Below are 14,991 nucleotides of genomic sequence, written 5' to 3'. Positions count from 1 at the left end.
GTCGATCTAGCTCGGCATCACGATCGAGTTTATGAACATTGGCGGCGGCCTCGGGATCCCGTACTACCCCGACCAGGTACGTCCCGCTTCCGGCGCCAAGTGTCTTATCTTTGGTGTAGCCGGTCGTCGACGTAGCTGGCATTGCGCAAATGCTTCGCCACGTCTTTGACGAGCTCATGGCGCAGCACGGCGAGGTCATACCCAGCGATTGAAGGAGATGATAGAACAACCATCTCTCTTTTGCGTAGACGTCGATTCCGCAGCTCTGCATGGAGAACGGGCGGTACATGACGGGTCCCTTTGGCTGGCTCGTGAGTCGCTGCCAAGCCATCAAGCAGTCTTATGCCACGTAGCACACGCCACTCGGTTTTATCATCCACGAAATGGATGCAACTAGGTACTATGGCCTCGACGCCAACATGGCGCACCTCATGCGACCAGGCATGTACGGCGCGTACCATCACATTACGATTCCGGCGCGGGATGTACCGGGCGCCGAGATCGTGACGGCCAACGTCGTCGGCCAGCTCTGCGAAAACAACGACTGGTGCGATATTCTATCAAGGCGACTGAGATCTCATAGATAGGTGGTGGCTAGGTTTGGAAAGGACCGACCGCTCCCCAAGGCCAGCGTCGGAGATCTATTCGTGATCTATGACACGGGCGCGCACTCGCACTCGATGGGGTTCCAGTACAACGGCAAGCTCCGCGCGCCCGAAGTGCTCGTCTCGCCCGATGGCACCGACCGCCTCATGTACACAGAACCATTTGTGGCTCGTGATATTGATGTCCTTTGTAGCCGCAAGCGGGAGACGTACGATGCGCTGTACGGCAACTGCGTCATGCCCGACGACCTTTAATCCGCAGATCGTTTGCTCTCTACGTTGACAATACGCTCTGCTTTTTCCTCTTGCAAGGTTGTGAAAGCAAATAGTGTGCATTCTCCATTCCACTCTGTCGTCGCCAAATCCAGTGTCCAATACGCGATAGCCTTGCATTTCCATCGTCTGGAACCTCGGGTCGAGCGCGCCATCGGTGGCTTGAGCATCGAATCGTAGATGAAGCATCAAGCCCTTGCTCCTATCCGCCTATCCGCGTGAGGATTGGAGCTCCAAGAAGACAAAACACACGCCGTCAGTTCCTGTGCGTGCAGAGGTGGGGTGCCATTGAAGTGGATTTTGTTTTAATTCGAGTTGAAGCGTCTCAGATAGCTTTCGCAGTGGGCTAGCAACTTGTTCATAGCGTCGCACACCCAGCTGTCGTAGTCGGTCTCTGAGCCATCGGTCCGGAGCCACTCGAGACAAAAATGCGCCGTCTTGACTGCGTCCGCAATGGTGCGAATCTCGTTCTTCTCGGCCAGGACGGCCGCCGTAGCCGCCTTGATGCTCTCTGCAGCGCCCTTGCAGCAGAGAGTCGTCGCCTCCCAGACCGCTGTCTCTGCCTCGAGGTGGTTGCTCAGCTTGTCCAACACAATCGCCACCCAATTGGACGCGTGGTTGGTCTCGCACGGGGCGCCCCAAGGTCTCCAGCGCCTGCTCGAGCTCGGGCAGCTGGTCACGTGCTGCAGCGAGAGCGGCACTGACGTTGTTGAGAGCCGCCATTGCCTGGGGCAGCTGTGATTGGCCCTTGAATAGCCAATTGGAGAGAGCTTGCTTGTCAGCGTTGGGCTCGAGCAACGGCACCAAATGACGACAGAGCTGAAGCACGGAGCGGACTGACTCGTTGTACGTGCGTTGGCTCTGAATGAGGAGCTCCGTGAAGGCTTGGATTCGGGAGGAGACTCCTCGTGTAAAGGTGTTCTGGTGCGACGACAACGTCTGGAGCATCGGGTCGAGCTCACGCCACGGTTGGCGCTTCTCGGTGGCCTTGCTGTACCGGGATGTGCTCGACGTCGCCATAATGCGTCCACTAGGGCCAGGAATCAAACCAAAAGTGAACAAAAACACAGAAACGTCCACCCCTCTTGCTTCAATATGTCAAGTGCTACTTGATACTTGATACATCCTGTCATGCTTGGTACCCGGACATCTATCCTGACTCGATGCCTCCACAAAAACCCTACACCTCTTTCAAGATTGGCGTTAAACAGTTTGTCCGCTGCCGTCGCTGCCTCGTTCACGATGGTGGCTGGTCCCATCACGGCTACTGCCCGGATCTGTAGTAGTACCTAGGGCTTTGTTGCAACTTGACCAATAAGCACTGCGACGGCCAAGACCCTGGACACTGTTCCGCAACCGCACGCACGGCAGTACTGTACATCGTCATCAATTACATCATACAGACTCGTCGACCGCCATCAGCTCGAAACACGGAAACGGCGACAAGTGCGGCATCGCGTCCATGGGCGAGAGCGCTTGCAGATACGCGTCGTTGGCCTTGAGCCACGTATCGTCGACGAGGCCTTCGTGGAACGCCCCCATCGTGGCGCCATCGGAGAACGCATAGCCGCTCTCTGGGTTCAGCGACCAGACGTAGCCGCAGGCGTAGCCATACGTCGCTGGCTCGGCGAGCATCGCGACAACGAGCTGCGTCACACGCTGGTTCGTGCGCTTGGGGTGCGTGTCGCCACCGTACAAGCCGCCAAACTCACCGAGGACGACGGCATGCGGCGTTGTCCTAGTACGTACCGGATCAAACTCGTTATCACAAACGAGAAAGTGCAATGATAGGCACCGTACGACGTGAGGTAGCCAAACATGTGGTGCATCGAAAGGGCAATGCGCGATCGCAGCGTCGCGTCGTCGAGCTCGACGTAGCTTTGCAATGCGCCGTTGCTGTCGACATTGCCGCTGGCATACATGTACGGCTGGACCGAGACGGACGGGTTGTAGTAGTGCGGCGCATACACCACCTTGTTCATTTGGCTCAACATGACCGGAAGACTGCCGGCTTTTTGGAGGCCACCGCCCCACCAGTCAAAGTACGAAAACTGGTTGGGAATGTCGTGGGACGCCCACGTGCCTTCGACAAACGCGAGCCAGGACGGGCAGCCCGCGAGCATGCGGTTGCCGAGGAGCGTCGCGCCGATGCGAAAGTCGGACGGCTCGTCCGTGCCCCACGTCGCCTTCCACGGCTCGTTCTTGAGGTCGAGCCCGAGGACGTTCCAGTAGCGGGGCGCACACAAATGGGTTGTGAGCACGTCGACGGCCGAGAGCACTGCGTCTTGGGGCACGGCCGCGCTGAACCAGTTGTCGCCCTTCTCGGTCGTCGTCAGTGTGTGGAGGTCGAGGAGCACCGAGATGTTTTTGGCCCCCAGCGCGATCACGAGGCTCTGCAGCATGCGGACGTAGCTGCCAATGTCAAACTAGACAAAAACAACAGCTATGAGACACGCCGGTCAATATGTAGTCGTCGTGTACCGCGCGGTTGGAATGCACATTGACGAGGCGCGGGTCGGGCGCCGTGTTGCGAAGCAAATGCTCGACACAGAGAGGCACGCGCACGCTGTTGAAGTTGTGCTCGGCCAAGAACGACGTAATGGCCATCTATACATGCAAACTATCGTGCGAGTTTGGACTGGTAGAATGTGATATACCACCGTCGTGCCATTGAGGCCATTGTCCCAGAGACCCATCGGAATGGCCGCGGCCGTCTCGGCGCCAAACCTGCAAGATTACGCATTTGAGAGAGGCGCTTGCATGGACGTCTCGTACCAGTTGATGCCCTTGATGCTGACACGCTGCGAGGTACCAGCGTGTTCGGCGTAGATGCCGTTGTTCTTGCTCACGTAGTTTGGCAACGCGCACCCTATTCGCCCATTTCTATATCGTCGCTGCAAGGGCCTCCTTACGTCGCGCGGGGTACTGGCGCGGGTTGTCGACTTGGCCGTCGATCGGGTCAATCAGCGCGGCGTCGTGCATCGAGGAGCCGTTGCTGGCAATGCGCTTGCGCTCGGCCGCCGCGAGTAGCTTGGCGCGGACACGCTCGATGGTTTTTGTGTGCACGTTCTCGCCGAGGTACGTCAGCAACACGACGCTCCCGACCAGCAGCACGAGACAAAAGATGGAGCCTGGCCAAATCTACACGATTGATGACGTGGCAGCGCGAGCGATGGAGGTTGCGCACCGTGCGCCGGCCGTGGTAGTCGCTGGGCTTCTCGTCGTCGGGCGACGCAAACTCTTGGGCCGCGAGCACGGGCACTGGACTTGGCAAAGGGCTCGAGACGACGACCATCGCCATGTTGGCGGATGGCACTCTCCCATGGACCCGCCACAACGTTCCCCAGCTGGGTTCGACGGCTCCCGAAACAAAATTACTGTTATCGTTATGAACATTCGGATTCGGACACAATGACCGACTGAAAATAAACTGGACGAAAAAAACCAAATCCAACTCCAAATATGGTGTTTCATGGGCATTTCGTACACGGGCAATTTCCTCTTTTCACATAAATGCAATTGGCTCCATTCTACGGACATGGCAACAACCGAACGTGGCTCGTACGCTGGATACGAGCATCATAGAACGGTACATCCAGCGCAGCGAATCGGTTGGCACCGCTATGTACAGTATTGGCTCGGTACAGTACACGCCGGGTACATAGGTACATCCAGACAGTACATGTGCCCCGATCCTCAGGTTGGTTAGCTATGGGCATGCCTTCTTGTGCATTGAATCTTGCCACGTTAAGTGCTTGGATGGACGATGGAGACGTCATCTCTTGCGGCGACACACTCGGCAACTTGCACGTAGATGTACTCTGCAGGTAGACAAACTAGTACAGACTGACAGGTTGCAAATGTATTTCGAAAATTGAGGGTGCACTGGTCGAGTCGAGTTACTTGGTCTTCTTGGTCTCGTCGGCGTTCGTAATGTATTTTTTGATGACGTCGGCCTTCATGCGATCAAAGCCGCGCGGCAGCTGCATGTACGCTTCGACCGCTTTCGGGATGCGGAGCATCGAGTCGGGCGCGTGCTCCATGTAAAAGGCGGTGAGCCAGCGCGTCATGGCCCGTTCCCTTCGCTTCCGGAGAGCCCACGGCAGCACGACAAAAAGTGTCGCGAGCAGAGACGCAACGACGACGCCGCCGAGGAGGCCATCGCCAAAGACATACGACACGCTCAGGTTGAACGCGAGCCAGGTCATGTTGTACCACGAGAGGAGGTCGTCGATCTTGTCGTTGTTGATGCGCGCGTCGAGGTCCGTCGGCAGCTCGACGCCCGCGACCTTGATGAGCGACTCGAGCTGCCCCTTCATCATGTCGTCGATCGCACCAAGGCCGCGGAGGTCGCCCGGGAATGCACGGTGCTTGATCGCCGAGTTGTCCACGCGGCGCTTGACGTCGGGTGCATCGTCCTCGCTCTCCGTCATTTCGACGCCGAGCGCGCTTTGGATCATGTCGATCTGCTCGGGGCTGAGCACGAAGCCGACGGTGCTGGCGCCGTCGTTGGCTTCCTTGCCGAGAGCGACGTCAATGACGCTCTTGAGCACTTCGCTCGTCTTGGCCTCTTGGAGCACGGGGCCTTGGCTGTCCTTGGCCAGCACCATGAGGCACGGCAGCGCGGTGCAGGCAAGCAAGAGCAGCTTCATGTGTGGTGCGAAGAGGCGGCTGGGCCGTGGCGAGCAAGACGGAAAGTGCATGGCTATCTCGCGTCTGCCCTTTCAAGATACCGCCAAGTCGTTCGAAAAAACATCGAAGTTTCCCAAGATACGCTGGTCGGCTAATCGCACGCCACTTTTCGCGCGAACGATAGAAATGCGTCGAGCCACGGCGCGACAACGACGCCGCGACGGGCTTCCAAGCAAAATGCGATCTCCCTTGATCAACGTTGTACATTGCAGTGTATTCAGGACGAGGCGTACGCGTCGTATCCAGTCGAAGCTCGCCGTGCCATGGGCCGATTTTCTTTCAACTGCAGCGTTGACAACCCGAGAATCAACGGGCTCGACCATGGAAGGACTGGGGTGCGTACGTGGGAAATGCATTATATTGGGCACGACTCGGACATGGCGTCACGGTTTTGATCATGTCGTGTCGCTGTAGAGCGAGGGCGCGCGACTGAAAACTTAGGTTGCGTGCGTCTATCCAATGCCGAAGCGATTTCCGTACTTCGAAGCTTCGACGGATTTCAGCCAATCACCGCGTTGCGTTCCATGGAAAGGCCGGCGATCTTTCCGGCGCCCATCAAAGTCACTTGCCATTTCCGCAGCCCGAGCTCAAGCGGAATGAAGACGACGATGCTCCTCGGTGCAGCGCTGGCCGCGTGCGTGGCGCTAGCTGGCGCCGACATTGCGGCCACCGCCACCTCGTTCGACGCCAAGATGGCCGAGCAGGCCAAGAACCTCCACAAGTTCATGCCGGGCCCGACAGGCCCTGGCTTCAAGGACAAGGGCATGACAAACGAGGCCGAGTTCGCTCAAATGGGCCGGTTCGGCATCCCTGACTTAAACAACCCGACGGCCGAAGACCTCACGGACCTCAACTTTGACACGGCGATTGCTGGCGACGCGTACGTGGCCGTGCTCTTTTACGCACCGAGCATGGACGACTTTGAGTTCGTCGCGCTGCATTGGGAGAAGGCGAGCATGGAGCTGCACGAAAGCAGTCGGTCGTACACGTCGGCCTCGATCCGCATGGCACGCTTGGACATCTCCGAGCCCGAGCATGGCGAGATTGCAGAGCTCTATCGCGTCGACAGCGACAAGCCGACGATGCTGCTCTTCCACAACGGGTCGGTCGTGCAGTCGATGGACGCGCGCGGCGGCCACACGGAGATCCAAGCGCGCATTCTCTCGACGACGCTGCCGGCCGTGACGCACATCACATCGGACGCCGAGCTCAAGAAATGGAAGCGCCGCAAGGTCTTTCAGCACGCCAACATCAAATTTCTCGCCGTCCTTGACGACGCGCCGTCGTCGCTGGCGTCCTATGAAGCCGTGTGCAGCGAAATCAAACGCCGGGCGCCGTGCGGCTATGTCTTGGACCGCGCCCTGCTTGGCGCCATCGACATCGACCCGAGCGCCCGGCATTTCCTGCTCCGCGACTTCGATGCGCCCCGCGTTGTGCCGTACCTTGGCGATGCGTTCACCGCCAAGGACGCGCTCGAGCTGGTAGCCGACTACGACATGCCGCTGCTCACCGACCTCGGCGACAAGGACGAGTCCCGCGTGCGCAATTTTCTGTCGCACCCCAAGACGTTCCGGCTCCTCGCGTTCTTCAAGACCGAGGCCGCGAGAGCAGCCGCGACGCCGCACCTCGAAGCTGTCGGGAAAGCCTTTGGCCGCGACCTCCTCGTCGCGTACACGGTCGAGGATCCCGAAGATGCAATGAACTTTGACTATCAGTTCTGGGACGTGCCAAGCGACGTGCCGGCGATCCTTGTCGTCCACATGCGACGCGACCGCAAGTACCTTTACGCCGGGCCCGACGCGCACAGCGCCGACCAGATCATGACCTTTGTTCAAAACGTTTTGCGTGGCGACGTGCAGCCCAAGCTCAAGTCGCAAGCGAACCCGACGCACAACAATGGCGCGGTCCGCGTCCTTGTGACCAACTCGTTTGCAAAGGAGGTGTGGCAAGCGCCGCAAGCGGACACGCTGCTGCTGCTGACGCGCAGCGATCGCCACGGCCCGTCGCAGTGGTTCACGCAGCAGCTCGACGTCTTTGCCAAGGTCTGGCGCCGCGAGAAGCGCCTGCTCGTGGCCCGCATGGACATGCAGCACAACGACCTGCTCGAGCTCAGCGACGACGAACTCGCGACGCTGCCGAAACTCGTGTACATTTCGCGCGAGGCGAAAACGACCAAGTCCCTCGGGCCCGCGATTTCGCAACTGTATCCGACGATGGACGACCTGCGCCAGTTTGTCCAAATGCACCAGAGCATGGACTTGGTTGTCGATGAAAAGGTCTGGGCGCGGGTGTACGCAGATGATTTGGAGCTGCTGCGCCAGCACCGCGAAGCCCAGGCCGCGAACGCGGACATTGAGCACCCAGGCGACATTTTGAAGGAGATCGAAGCCGAGATCGAAGCCATGCAGCACGCGCCCAAGGACGAGTTGTAAAACCATGGCTGTTCTTTCGCGAATAAATACGAAACTAATACATTTTGCGCGCTAAAGATCCGATCTAGTTCAACGCTGTTGTGGCGACGTCCCCAGTGTGCATGGTGGCGTTAGCTTACGGTTGCTAGAGAGACACTGCCCTCAAGACGACGGCTTGGTGATGGGCTCGCATGCTTCTAGTCGGCTTGACGATCCTGGCCAACGTGCCCCGCATTGGAGCCCGCAACGTGGTTGCGTACAGGTGTACAAAAGGCTAGAGTTGTACTGGAAGCGGAGTTGGCATTGATTGTTCAATGCAAAATGCGTCTAACCTATCGACAGCACTTGCACAGAGATGGGCTCGTCGACTAAACCGCCAATTAGCAGTACTTGGCTTGAACCAACGTCGGCTCCAACGGCTGTGGCGCTTCATCCACACCATTTTCACGCATCGGCACTTGAACACCGACGCGTTAACCCGATCGCAACCGAGCAAGAGGTGCTCGTAGCGTGAAATATCGAAGACGCAACGCGCCAATCGGATTGCAGCGTTTATCGAACAAATGACAATTTCTTCCATCGAAGGACAAGGCGACGACTTGACAACGAGCATTCTGACTTGGAATGCGGCGCGAGAGTAGCATTCGGACGCCGACGGAGGGCAACTACGAGCAGCCGACGTACATCGATGAGAAGCATGACGTCACCGTGCACCGCGAGTCGGAGATGACGGCGCGCGACACGATCCTGGCGGACGAGCTGCCGGCGGCTCGCCTCACCCACAGCGAGTCGGCGCGCAGTTTCAAGGGCCGGTATCGGGTACTCAGGACAACGATCCTGACATTGGTTTTTTCAACAAGTGCATCATTAGGTGTGGCCCGGCGCCCTCCTTCTGCTGGCCATCACAGCGGTCGCGGTGGTGCTCATGGTCTACTTTGCCGACGAAGCGCGCACGTCCATGCTCGACCTCCGGCTCGCGGTCCAGATGCGACAGTACCGAATGCGGCAGATCGATACAGGCCTGACATCGGGCTCGGGCACGGGCTTGCCGCCACTCATTGACACGGACGGGGTCGTCAACAACCCCCAAGTGTACCCCCCTCAGAGTACGTACGCTACTTGTACTTTAGCAATTTTTCAATTTTGTCCATTATTTTGGTCAAGGATCTCACCCATGCCCGTAGCGTGCAAGCAGCCGAATTACATTAGCAAGAACAACAAGATTTACGCGGTCGCGCCCAACGGCACGGAAATCCCCCTCGGCATCAAGGGTCTCAACTGGTACTACTTTTGAGCTCATCTATCGTCGTCGCTCTGACCTTGGACCGTAGGTTTGGCATGGAAACGTAGTCGCCTTGCACACATGTGAGACGTATTCATGTGGCGACTTAGTGGTCAAGCCATTCCGTTCGGCCTCTGGACCAACGACAAGAACGGCACGACCGCGGTACTCGGAACCTCCATCGATCCATCGTATCAAACTATCAACTGGACATGCGATTCTAGTTTCAAGTGGCCGAATTTCTGGCAGCCAACAAGATCAATAGCATTCGGCTGCCCGTGTGCATTCAAAGCATTGTGAACAACATCAAGCCCAACAAGAACCTCATCAACGCCGCCGCGAACCGCGCCGTCGACGCGTCGTCGTACATGGCGCTGCTCAAAAGCATCATCTCGACGCTCGCGTACCGGCGCATTTCGGTGCTCATCTCACTGCATACGCTCACGCCGACGGATTCGGGCGGCGCGTGGTTCAGCGACGCGGTGCCAGTCGACATGGTACTCCACATCTGTTTTTTCTTCGTTTTTGATGCTTTTCTATCGCACTAGTTTATGCAAGCGGTCGATATGCTCACGACCAACCTCTGCAGCGACAAGTACTGGAACATCATCGGCCTCGATGTCAAGAACGAGCCGCACCTCTCGACGTGGGGCGACAATGGCCCCAAAGATTTCCTCAAGGGCGCCACGGACATTAGCCACCGGATGCTGAAAGGCTGTCCCAACTGGCTCGCGTTCGTCGAGGGCATCGTCAATATGGGCCAGCCCGTCACGTTTAACGGCGTCGCTATGACGTACAACGACTGGTGGGGCAGCGGTCTCCAAGGCGCTGGCGCCAAGCCCGTCGTGCTCAACACGCCGCACAAGGTAACGCGACACATTATTGTCTTATCGTCCACCGTTTTACTCCTGCAATGCTATTGCAGGTGGTGTATGCGCCGCACTATTACACCCCGGCCGTGTACCCCCAAGCGTACCTCTATGGCGGGGGCACCCCAGGTCCCGGCGGTATCATCACCAAGTACGCACTGCCTCCATGTTTGCGCGCAACGAAACCCGATTTTAGCTACGTCGAGCTCTCGGACGCTGACCTACGAGTGCGCATCTCGCGCACGATGGAGGTCATGTTTGGTTTCCTGGCCAAGACCCACGACGCGGCGATCGTGCTGGGCGAGTTTGGTGGCCTCTACGCGACAGACGCGCACCCGAAGCTCACGACGAAGCGCTGCACCGACTTTACAATCGAGGCGATGCTGCAGCCGGGCTACTCGGGCGGGTATGTCTGGAGCTTGAACCCGGAAAGCGCGTATCAGTTCAATCCGGCGGACGCGGCGGGCACGTTTATCGAGGGTGTCGTGCAAATCGACTGGCGCACGGCCAACTTGCCGTTCGTCCAGGGCATGCAAGCCATGGACGCGGTCGCGGACCTCCAGTTCTTTCCATGCTTTCCTTAAGTTGACACAAATCTAATTGCTTCGAGCCAAGGCGTTACTTGAGAGCGTCCGAAGACAGGAAACAGCTGACAAGCTCATGTGAGGTCAACCTACTACTGTAGATCACGAACCGAGTGGGTGTTCGTGCGACGGCGCGTCCGCAGTTGTGCAAATATGACTTGAAAGAGAAGACGCGTCATCTGAACAAGCCTTCGCGTTCATGCTTGGTGGGCTGTCATCCGATCCCCTTATCCAATGTCTCGTGCACTTCAACCTTGGTCCGGCGACGACAACCCGGTGGGATGCTCGATCTGCTTCGGGTTGATGGCTCTGCTGCATGATGGTCGTTCTCCTGCAGGGCCTCGGATGGTCCCCGAAAGCTTCACACGTGGCCCACGGCTGGGATCGTTTCAATGGGCGCACTCGCAACGACCACGTGCTGAATTGGGAAGCATTCCAGGGCCTGCACAGGTGATAGCGTTGCGTCTGTGTTCCAGCTCCATCATGTCAACCACGCCAATGCAATGGCTTGGCATGAACGACAATGGCTATAGGAGCTCTCACATGGTCTCTGATCCAAGCTCGATCCGGCGCTGGCTGCTGCCATTGCACGCACAGAGGGGGACACCGCTGTCTGCACTCATGTTTCGGCTTCTACGCTAGATCAAGCCCATTCGATGCCATGGACCACGAAGACTACCACTGCGCGGGCGTGGCGATCCTCAGTAGCGCCCAACGACTCGACGTCCAGGGCGACGCGAGGCCCAGCGTTCGGTTCACTCAACTGCGAAAAGCGTTCTCACCAACTCACTTTCTTGAGGAGGAGAACCACCGCTTCGGCCACTGCGACGACCGATGTTATCGCCCGTCAAGACGACGTGCAGGATTGGGTCGTTGCAGCGGTGGTCGTTCCAAAATGAGTGCAAGCAGTCCGAAATATGCAAAAGGTAGTCGTAAATTGTTCATCAGGATGTCGTGGGGTCCATTCTTTATCGCGGGTCGCACGTGACCAAGCCGAGGCCGGGCATGTCGTTCATCTTGGTGGTCGCCGCGAGCTGGTTCGGGTTGGCCGCGCGCCACGTCGCATCCAAGAGACCGCCCGACTGCGGGATCGACGAGTTCGGACCCGGGTGCGGCCAGCTCTGGTCCGGGTTGAGCGCATACCAAAAGCCACCGGCGATCGGCTTGTTGCCACTCGTCATGCGGTTGATGATGCAATCAATGACGCGCGATGCCGTGCCCTTCGGATAGAGGTCGTCCGTGCCGTAGAGCCCACCAAAGTACGAGAGCACGACCGGTGCCGTCGTCGACGTCAGAAGTCCCGTAAACATCTTGGCCATCGCGTCATCAATCGACGCTTGGAGCGAGGCTGCGTCCGGAAACTCCGTGTACGACGAGAGCATCGAGAGACCCTTCGACTCTTTGAAAAAGTACGGCTGCGGGTACAGCGACGGCGTCCAGAACGGCGGCGCGTACACCACCTTGTTCGGCGTCGAGAGCGTGATGGGCGACTGCACGGCCGACGACAGCGACGCGCCGGGCCAGTCGGTGATCGTCTTGGCCGCGTCGCCCGAGCCAAACTTGGACGACGTCGTCATGCCCTGGACAAAGACAAGCCACTGCGGGCACGCCTTGAGAATCGCATTGCCAACCTTCGTGGCAAAGCTGCTCCAGTTGGTCTTCTCGTCACCGTCCCACTGCCCCGACGCACCCGCGGGCACGTCCTTGACGTCAATGCCAACGACGTTCCAGTGCTTGGCGTTGCACATGGCGGTCGCGAGGCCCTGCACGGCGAGCTCGTACTGCGCCAATTTGACGTTGATGTTTTCCCATCCGTTGCCCTGGAGGTCGTCCGACGAGTTGCGCAGTGACCAGTCCATGACCGACCGGTCCGTCTGGTTGAGATCCGCGACCGACCGCGTGTTGAAGTCAAAGACGACCGCGATCTGGAACTGACCGAGGCCTTCCGTGAGCGCCGTGAGCACTTGGATGTAGCGGTTCAGCGACGCAAGCGCACGCTGCGAGTTGGTGTTGAAGTTGGTCTTGACCATAATGTTGCGCGCCGTCGCGTCCACGTCGATCGGGAAGCGCACCGCGTTGAAGCCGTTCTTGGCCAAGAACGAGCCGATTTGGTACTACATAATAGGTCGCGACGTGAGTGCCCCATCTACGTAGTGGATCCTGCAGAATGCGTCGTACCAGCGTGTTGCCGTCGCGGGCGCCGTCCCAAAGGCCCGTGATCACGTGGTCCCAGCCTTCCATGCCGCGCCAGTTGACGCCCTTGAACACGAGCGGCTTGTTGCTCGACGATGTTTGCATGATGATCTGGTTGTTGTTCGTGACATAGTTGATTTGCGCGCAGCCCTTGTCCTCGTACTCGGTCGGGTTGGTGATCGAAAGCGGCAGCGCCGACGAGTTGGTCGTCGTGCCCGAGCCATCTGTAATCGTCGTGCCCGAGCCATAGATGAGCGCAAGGTCCGCGTTGTTGGGCTGGCGGTTGAGCATGTCTTGGTGGACGTGACGCCCCAGTAGCTGAGCCCGCCGATGGCGCCGAGGATACCGAGCGTGAGCGCCAGCGCGCCGGGCCACACGGACCGGCGGCCGCCGAACTTCTGCTTCCGGCGGACGCTCTTGCCGTCGCCGACGTTGGCGGCCGTCTCGGGCACGGCCATGATATCCTCCGACGGTCGCATGCTGTCTGTTGCCGACGGGGAAAATTCGATTCTAATTTTTTAAATCGGCGTGCGATCGGGTCCCAGCGGGTCTTTTTTTTAAATTGCGTGCGCGCACGTATGTATTACGCTCTGGAATAAAGCGTTGGTATTAAATGACAAGCTCGATTTCTATTGTATGACCCCCAATTGTTCGATTGGCATGTGACTTGGCTTCAGTATGAAAACTTCGAATTGTAGAGGCCGGAAGAGATCGATACGGTAACCAAGTCATCGCCCATGTATAAAATTTGGCGCCCATAATACCTCTTAAAATGCATATCCTCAAGCTGCGCGTCGTCGAGCGTCTAAATGGACGCAACCAAGGGCTACTCGGATATTTGGCGCCGTCGCTGAGGACGCTTGTGGTACGATCGCTCACGCGACGTGGTCGACGCACGGTCGCAACAGCCGTGCTCTCCATGTCGTGCCCAAAACGCAGATTTTTTTCAAGCGGGTTGTTCGATTTTCGGACCTTCTCTCGTTCGAGTTCAGACAGCGTTGTGACAAAGCGCTAACCGTGCAATTCCCCGTGTGCACACACTGGGGCTCCGGTGTTAGCACGGGATATTGTTCGCTGTGCCACCCCTCTAGCTCCTTCCGCCTCTATTCCGATGCACACGTTGTCGTCGTCGTTGAGATGATGTTGATGATCGTGCCAAGCTCGTCAACGCGACAAGGCATCGGTTTTAATCATCCTAAAAAGATAGCACCCACTGGCCTAGCCTGCATGCTCTTTTATCGAAAAAGCAAGGTGCGCGCAAGGTGCATCTCGTCCGAGACGTTGAGACGGAGCTCGGATGCGACCGCATTTCGTATCCTATCGTGTGCATTGGAGATTTCTTCGCTGCACAGATCAGCCCGTCAAGTCCGTTGCACGGATTCGATCTGCAACCCGGCGCGGTGATAAGTACTGTAGCGTGATTGCGACATCGCGAGACGTCCATTGTCGAGATTTCGTGAATCTCTCCATGGTGCGGCTCGAAATCCAATTTTCGCACGTTGCGTGTAAACAGCCTCGCCGTCGCGGATGACCTCTGAGACTGCATACACCGCGAGGTAATTGCGGGTGTAATGAGTGCCAGTGAGCCTGTCACGCAGTGGACCCTGCGACACGGACACGATCCGCTCGTTTGAGCATCAGCGACCCTTGCACTGCCGGCAACATGGTACCACAGCCTGGACCCTTCTTCGTCATAGATGGTGCGCAGCATCCGTGCCCATGTCAGTGCATTTCTCTCTCTGAGAGCTCGCGCTTTCTGTACGCTTCGACCTCGCCCACGCAAAATGCTTGCCATCATCCCATGTGCTGGCGCCGTGTGCAAATTTCACACTAGCGGTATTTCACACGACGTGGGAAATACCATCGGCGTGTGACACGTTATCCGGATATGCAGGGTGGATTGGATCGCGATGGCCGCGTGGACCAGCGCCGACGACGACCGCCTCGTCGCCCTCGTCGCCGCTGTCGGGCCGCGCTGGAGCACCATCAGCGAGCGCATGGCACTAGGTGCGTACACTGCGCGCGGTTGGCGTGCGTTAGCGACCCAGTATAGAGGGTCCTCCACGCTCGCGCAAGCAGTGT

General features: G+C 58.2%; 7 protein-coding genes across 7 annotated transcripts; 3 read left to right on the top strand and 4 right to left on the bottom strand.

Moving 5' to 3' along the window:
• The first annotated feature begins 10 nt into the window (after window positions 1-10).
• SPRG_16167 (hypothetical protein) lies at window positions 11-986 on the top strand. Its single transcript, XM_012355396.1, has 6 exons — window positions 11-76; window positions 120-194; window positions 249-349; window positions 398-547; window positions 599-754; window positions 800-986. The coding sequence occupies exons 1-6, from the start codon at window positions 32-34 to the stop codon at window positions 858-860; spliced, it is 588 nt and encodes a 195-aa protein (XP_012210786.1). The 5' UTR covers window positions 11-31; the 3' UTR covers window positions 861-986.
• Window positions 987-1,183: 197 nt separating this feature from the next.
• On the bottom strand, window positions 1,184-1,898 carry SPRG_16166 (hypothetical protein; the record flags this gene model as incomplete). The annotated part of the gene is made up of 2 exons (XM_012355395.1): window positions 1,184-1,459; window positions 1,509-1,898. The coding sequence occupies 2 exons, from the start codon at window positions 1,896-1,898 to the stop codon at window positions 1,184-1,186; spliced, it is 666 nt and encodes a 221-aa protein (XP_012210785.1).
• Window positions 1,899-2,273: 375 nt separating this feature from the next.
• On the bottom strand, window positions 2,274-4,179 carry SPRG_16165 (hypothetical protein; the record flags this gene model as incomplete). The annotated part of the gene is made up of 7 exons (XM_012355394.1): window positions 2,274-2,616; window positions 2,679-3,304; window positions 3,360-3,485; window positions 3,536-3,605; window positions 3,654-3,747; window positions 3,791-4,019; window positions 4,066-4,179. 7 exons carry the CDS (start codon window positions 4,177-4,179, stop codon window positions 2,274-2,276), a joined length of 1,602 nt encoding a protein of 533 aa, XP_012210784.1.
• A 539-nt stretch (window positions 4,180-4,718) lies between these two features.
• Window positions 4,719-5,605, bottom strand: SPRG_16164 (hypothetical protein). The gene has a single exon (XM_012355393.1). It carries the CDS (start codon window positions 5,579-5,581, stop codon window positions 4,778-4,780), a length of 804 nt encoding a protein of 267 aa, XP_012210783.1. The 5' UTR covers window positions 5,582-5,605; the 3' UTR covers window positions 4,719-4,777.
• Window positions 5,606-6,134: 529 nt separating this feature from the next.
• SPRG_16163 (hypothetical protein) lies at window positions 6,135-8,065 on the top strand. The gene has a single exon (XM_012355392.1). It carries the CDS (start codon window positions 6,167-6,169, stop codon window positions 8,000-8,002), a length of 1,836 nt encoding a protein of 611 aa, XP_012210782.1. The 5' UTR covers window positions 6,135-6,166; the 3' UTR covers window positions 8,003-8,065.
• Window positions 8,066-8,578: 513 nt separating this feature from the next.
• SPRG_16162 (hypothetical protein) lies at window positions 8,579-10,716 on the top strand (the record flags this gene model as incomplete). The annotated part of the gene is made up of 8 exons (XM_012355391.1): window positions 8,579-8,800; window positions 8,853-9,087; window positions 9,166-9,262; window positions 9,374-9,428; window positions 9,488-9,760; window positions 9,812-10,129; window positions 10,189-10,283; window positions 10,329-10,716. The coding sequence occupies exons 1-8, from the start codon at window positions 8,606-8,608 to the stop codon at window positions 10,714-10,716; spliced, it is 1,656 nt and encodes a 551-aa protein (XP_012210781.1). The 5' UTR covers window positions 8,579-8,605.
• Window positions 10,717-11,634: 918 nt separating this feature from the next.
• SPRG_16161 (hypothetical protein) lies at window positions 11,635-13,413 on the bottom strand. Its single transcript, XM_012355390.1, has 2 exons — window positions 12,895-13,413; window positions 11,635-12,830 (listed from the first exon to the last, which is right to left on the bottom strand). Exons 1-2 carry the CDS (start codon window positions 13,198-13,200, stop codon window positions 11,685-11,687), a joined length of 1,452 nt encoding a protein of 483 aa, XP_012210780.1. The 5' UTR covers window positions 13,201-13,413; the 3' UTR covers window positions 11,635-11,684.
• Window positions 13,414-14,991: the final 1,578 nt, after the last annotated feature.

This window comes from Saprolegnia parasitica (genome assembly GCF_000151545.1).
Source record: "Saprolegnia parasitica CBS 223.65 unplaced genomic scaffold supercont2.238, whole genome shotgun sequence".
NCBI classification, from domain to species: Eukaryota; Oomycota; class Saprolegniomycetes; order Saprolegniales; family Saprolegniaceae; genus Saprolegnia; species Saprolegnia parasitica.
Note: the sequence above shows the minus strand (reverse complement) of the source record. Positions and strands in the feature narration are given on the sequence as shown.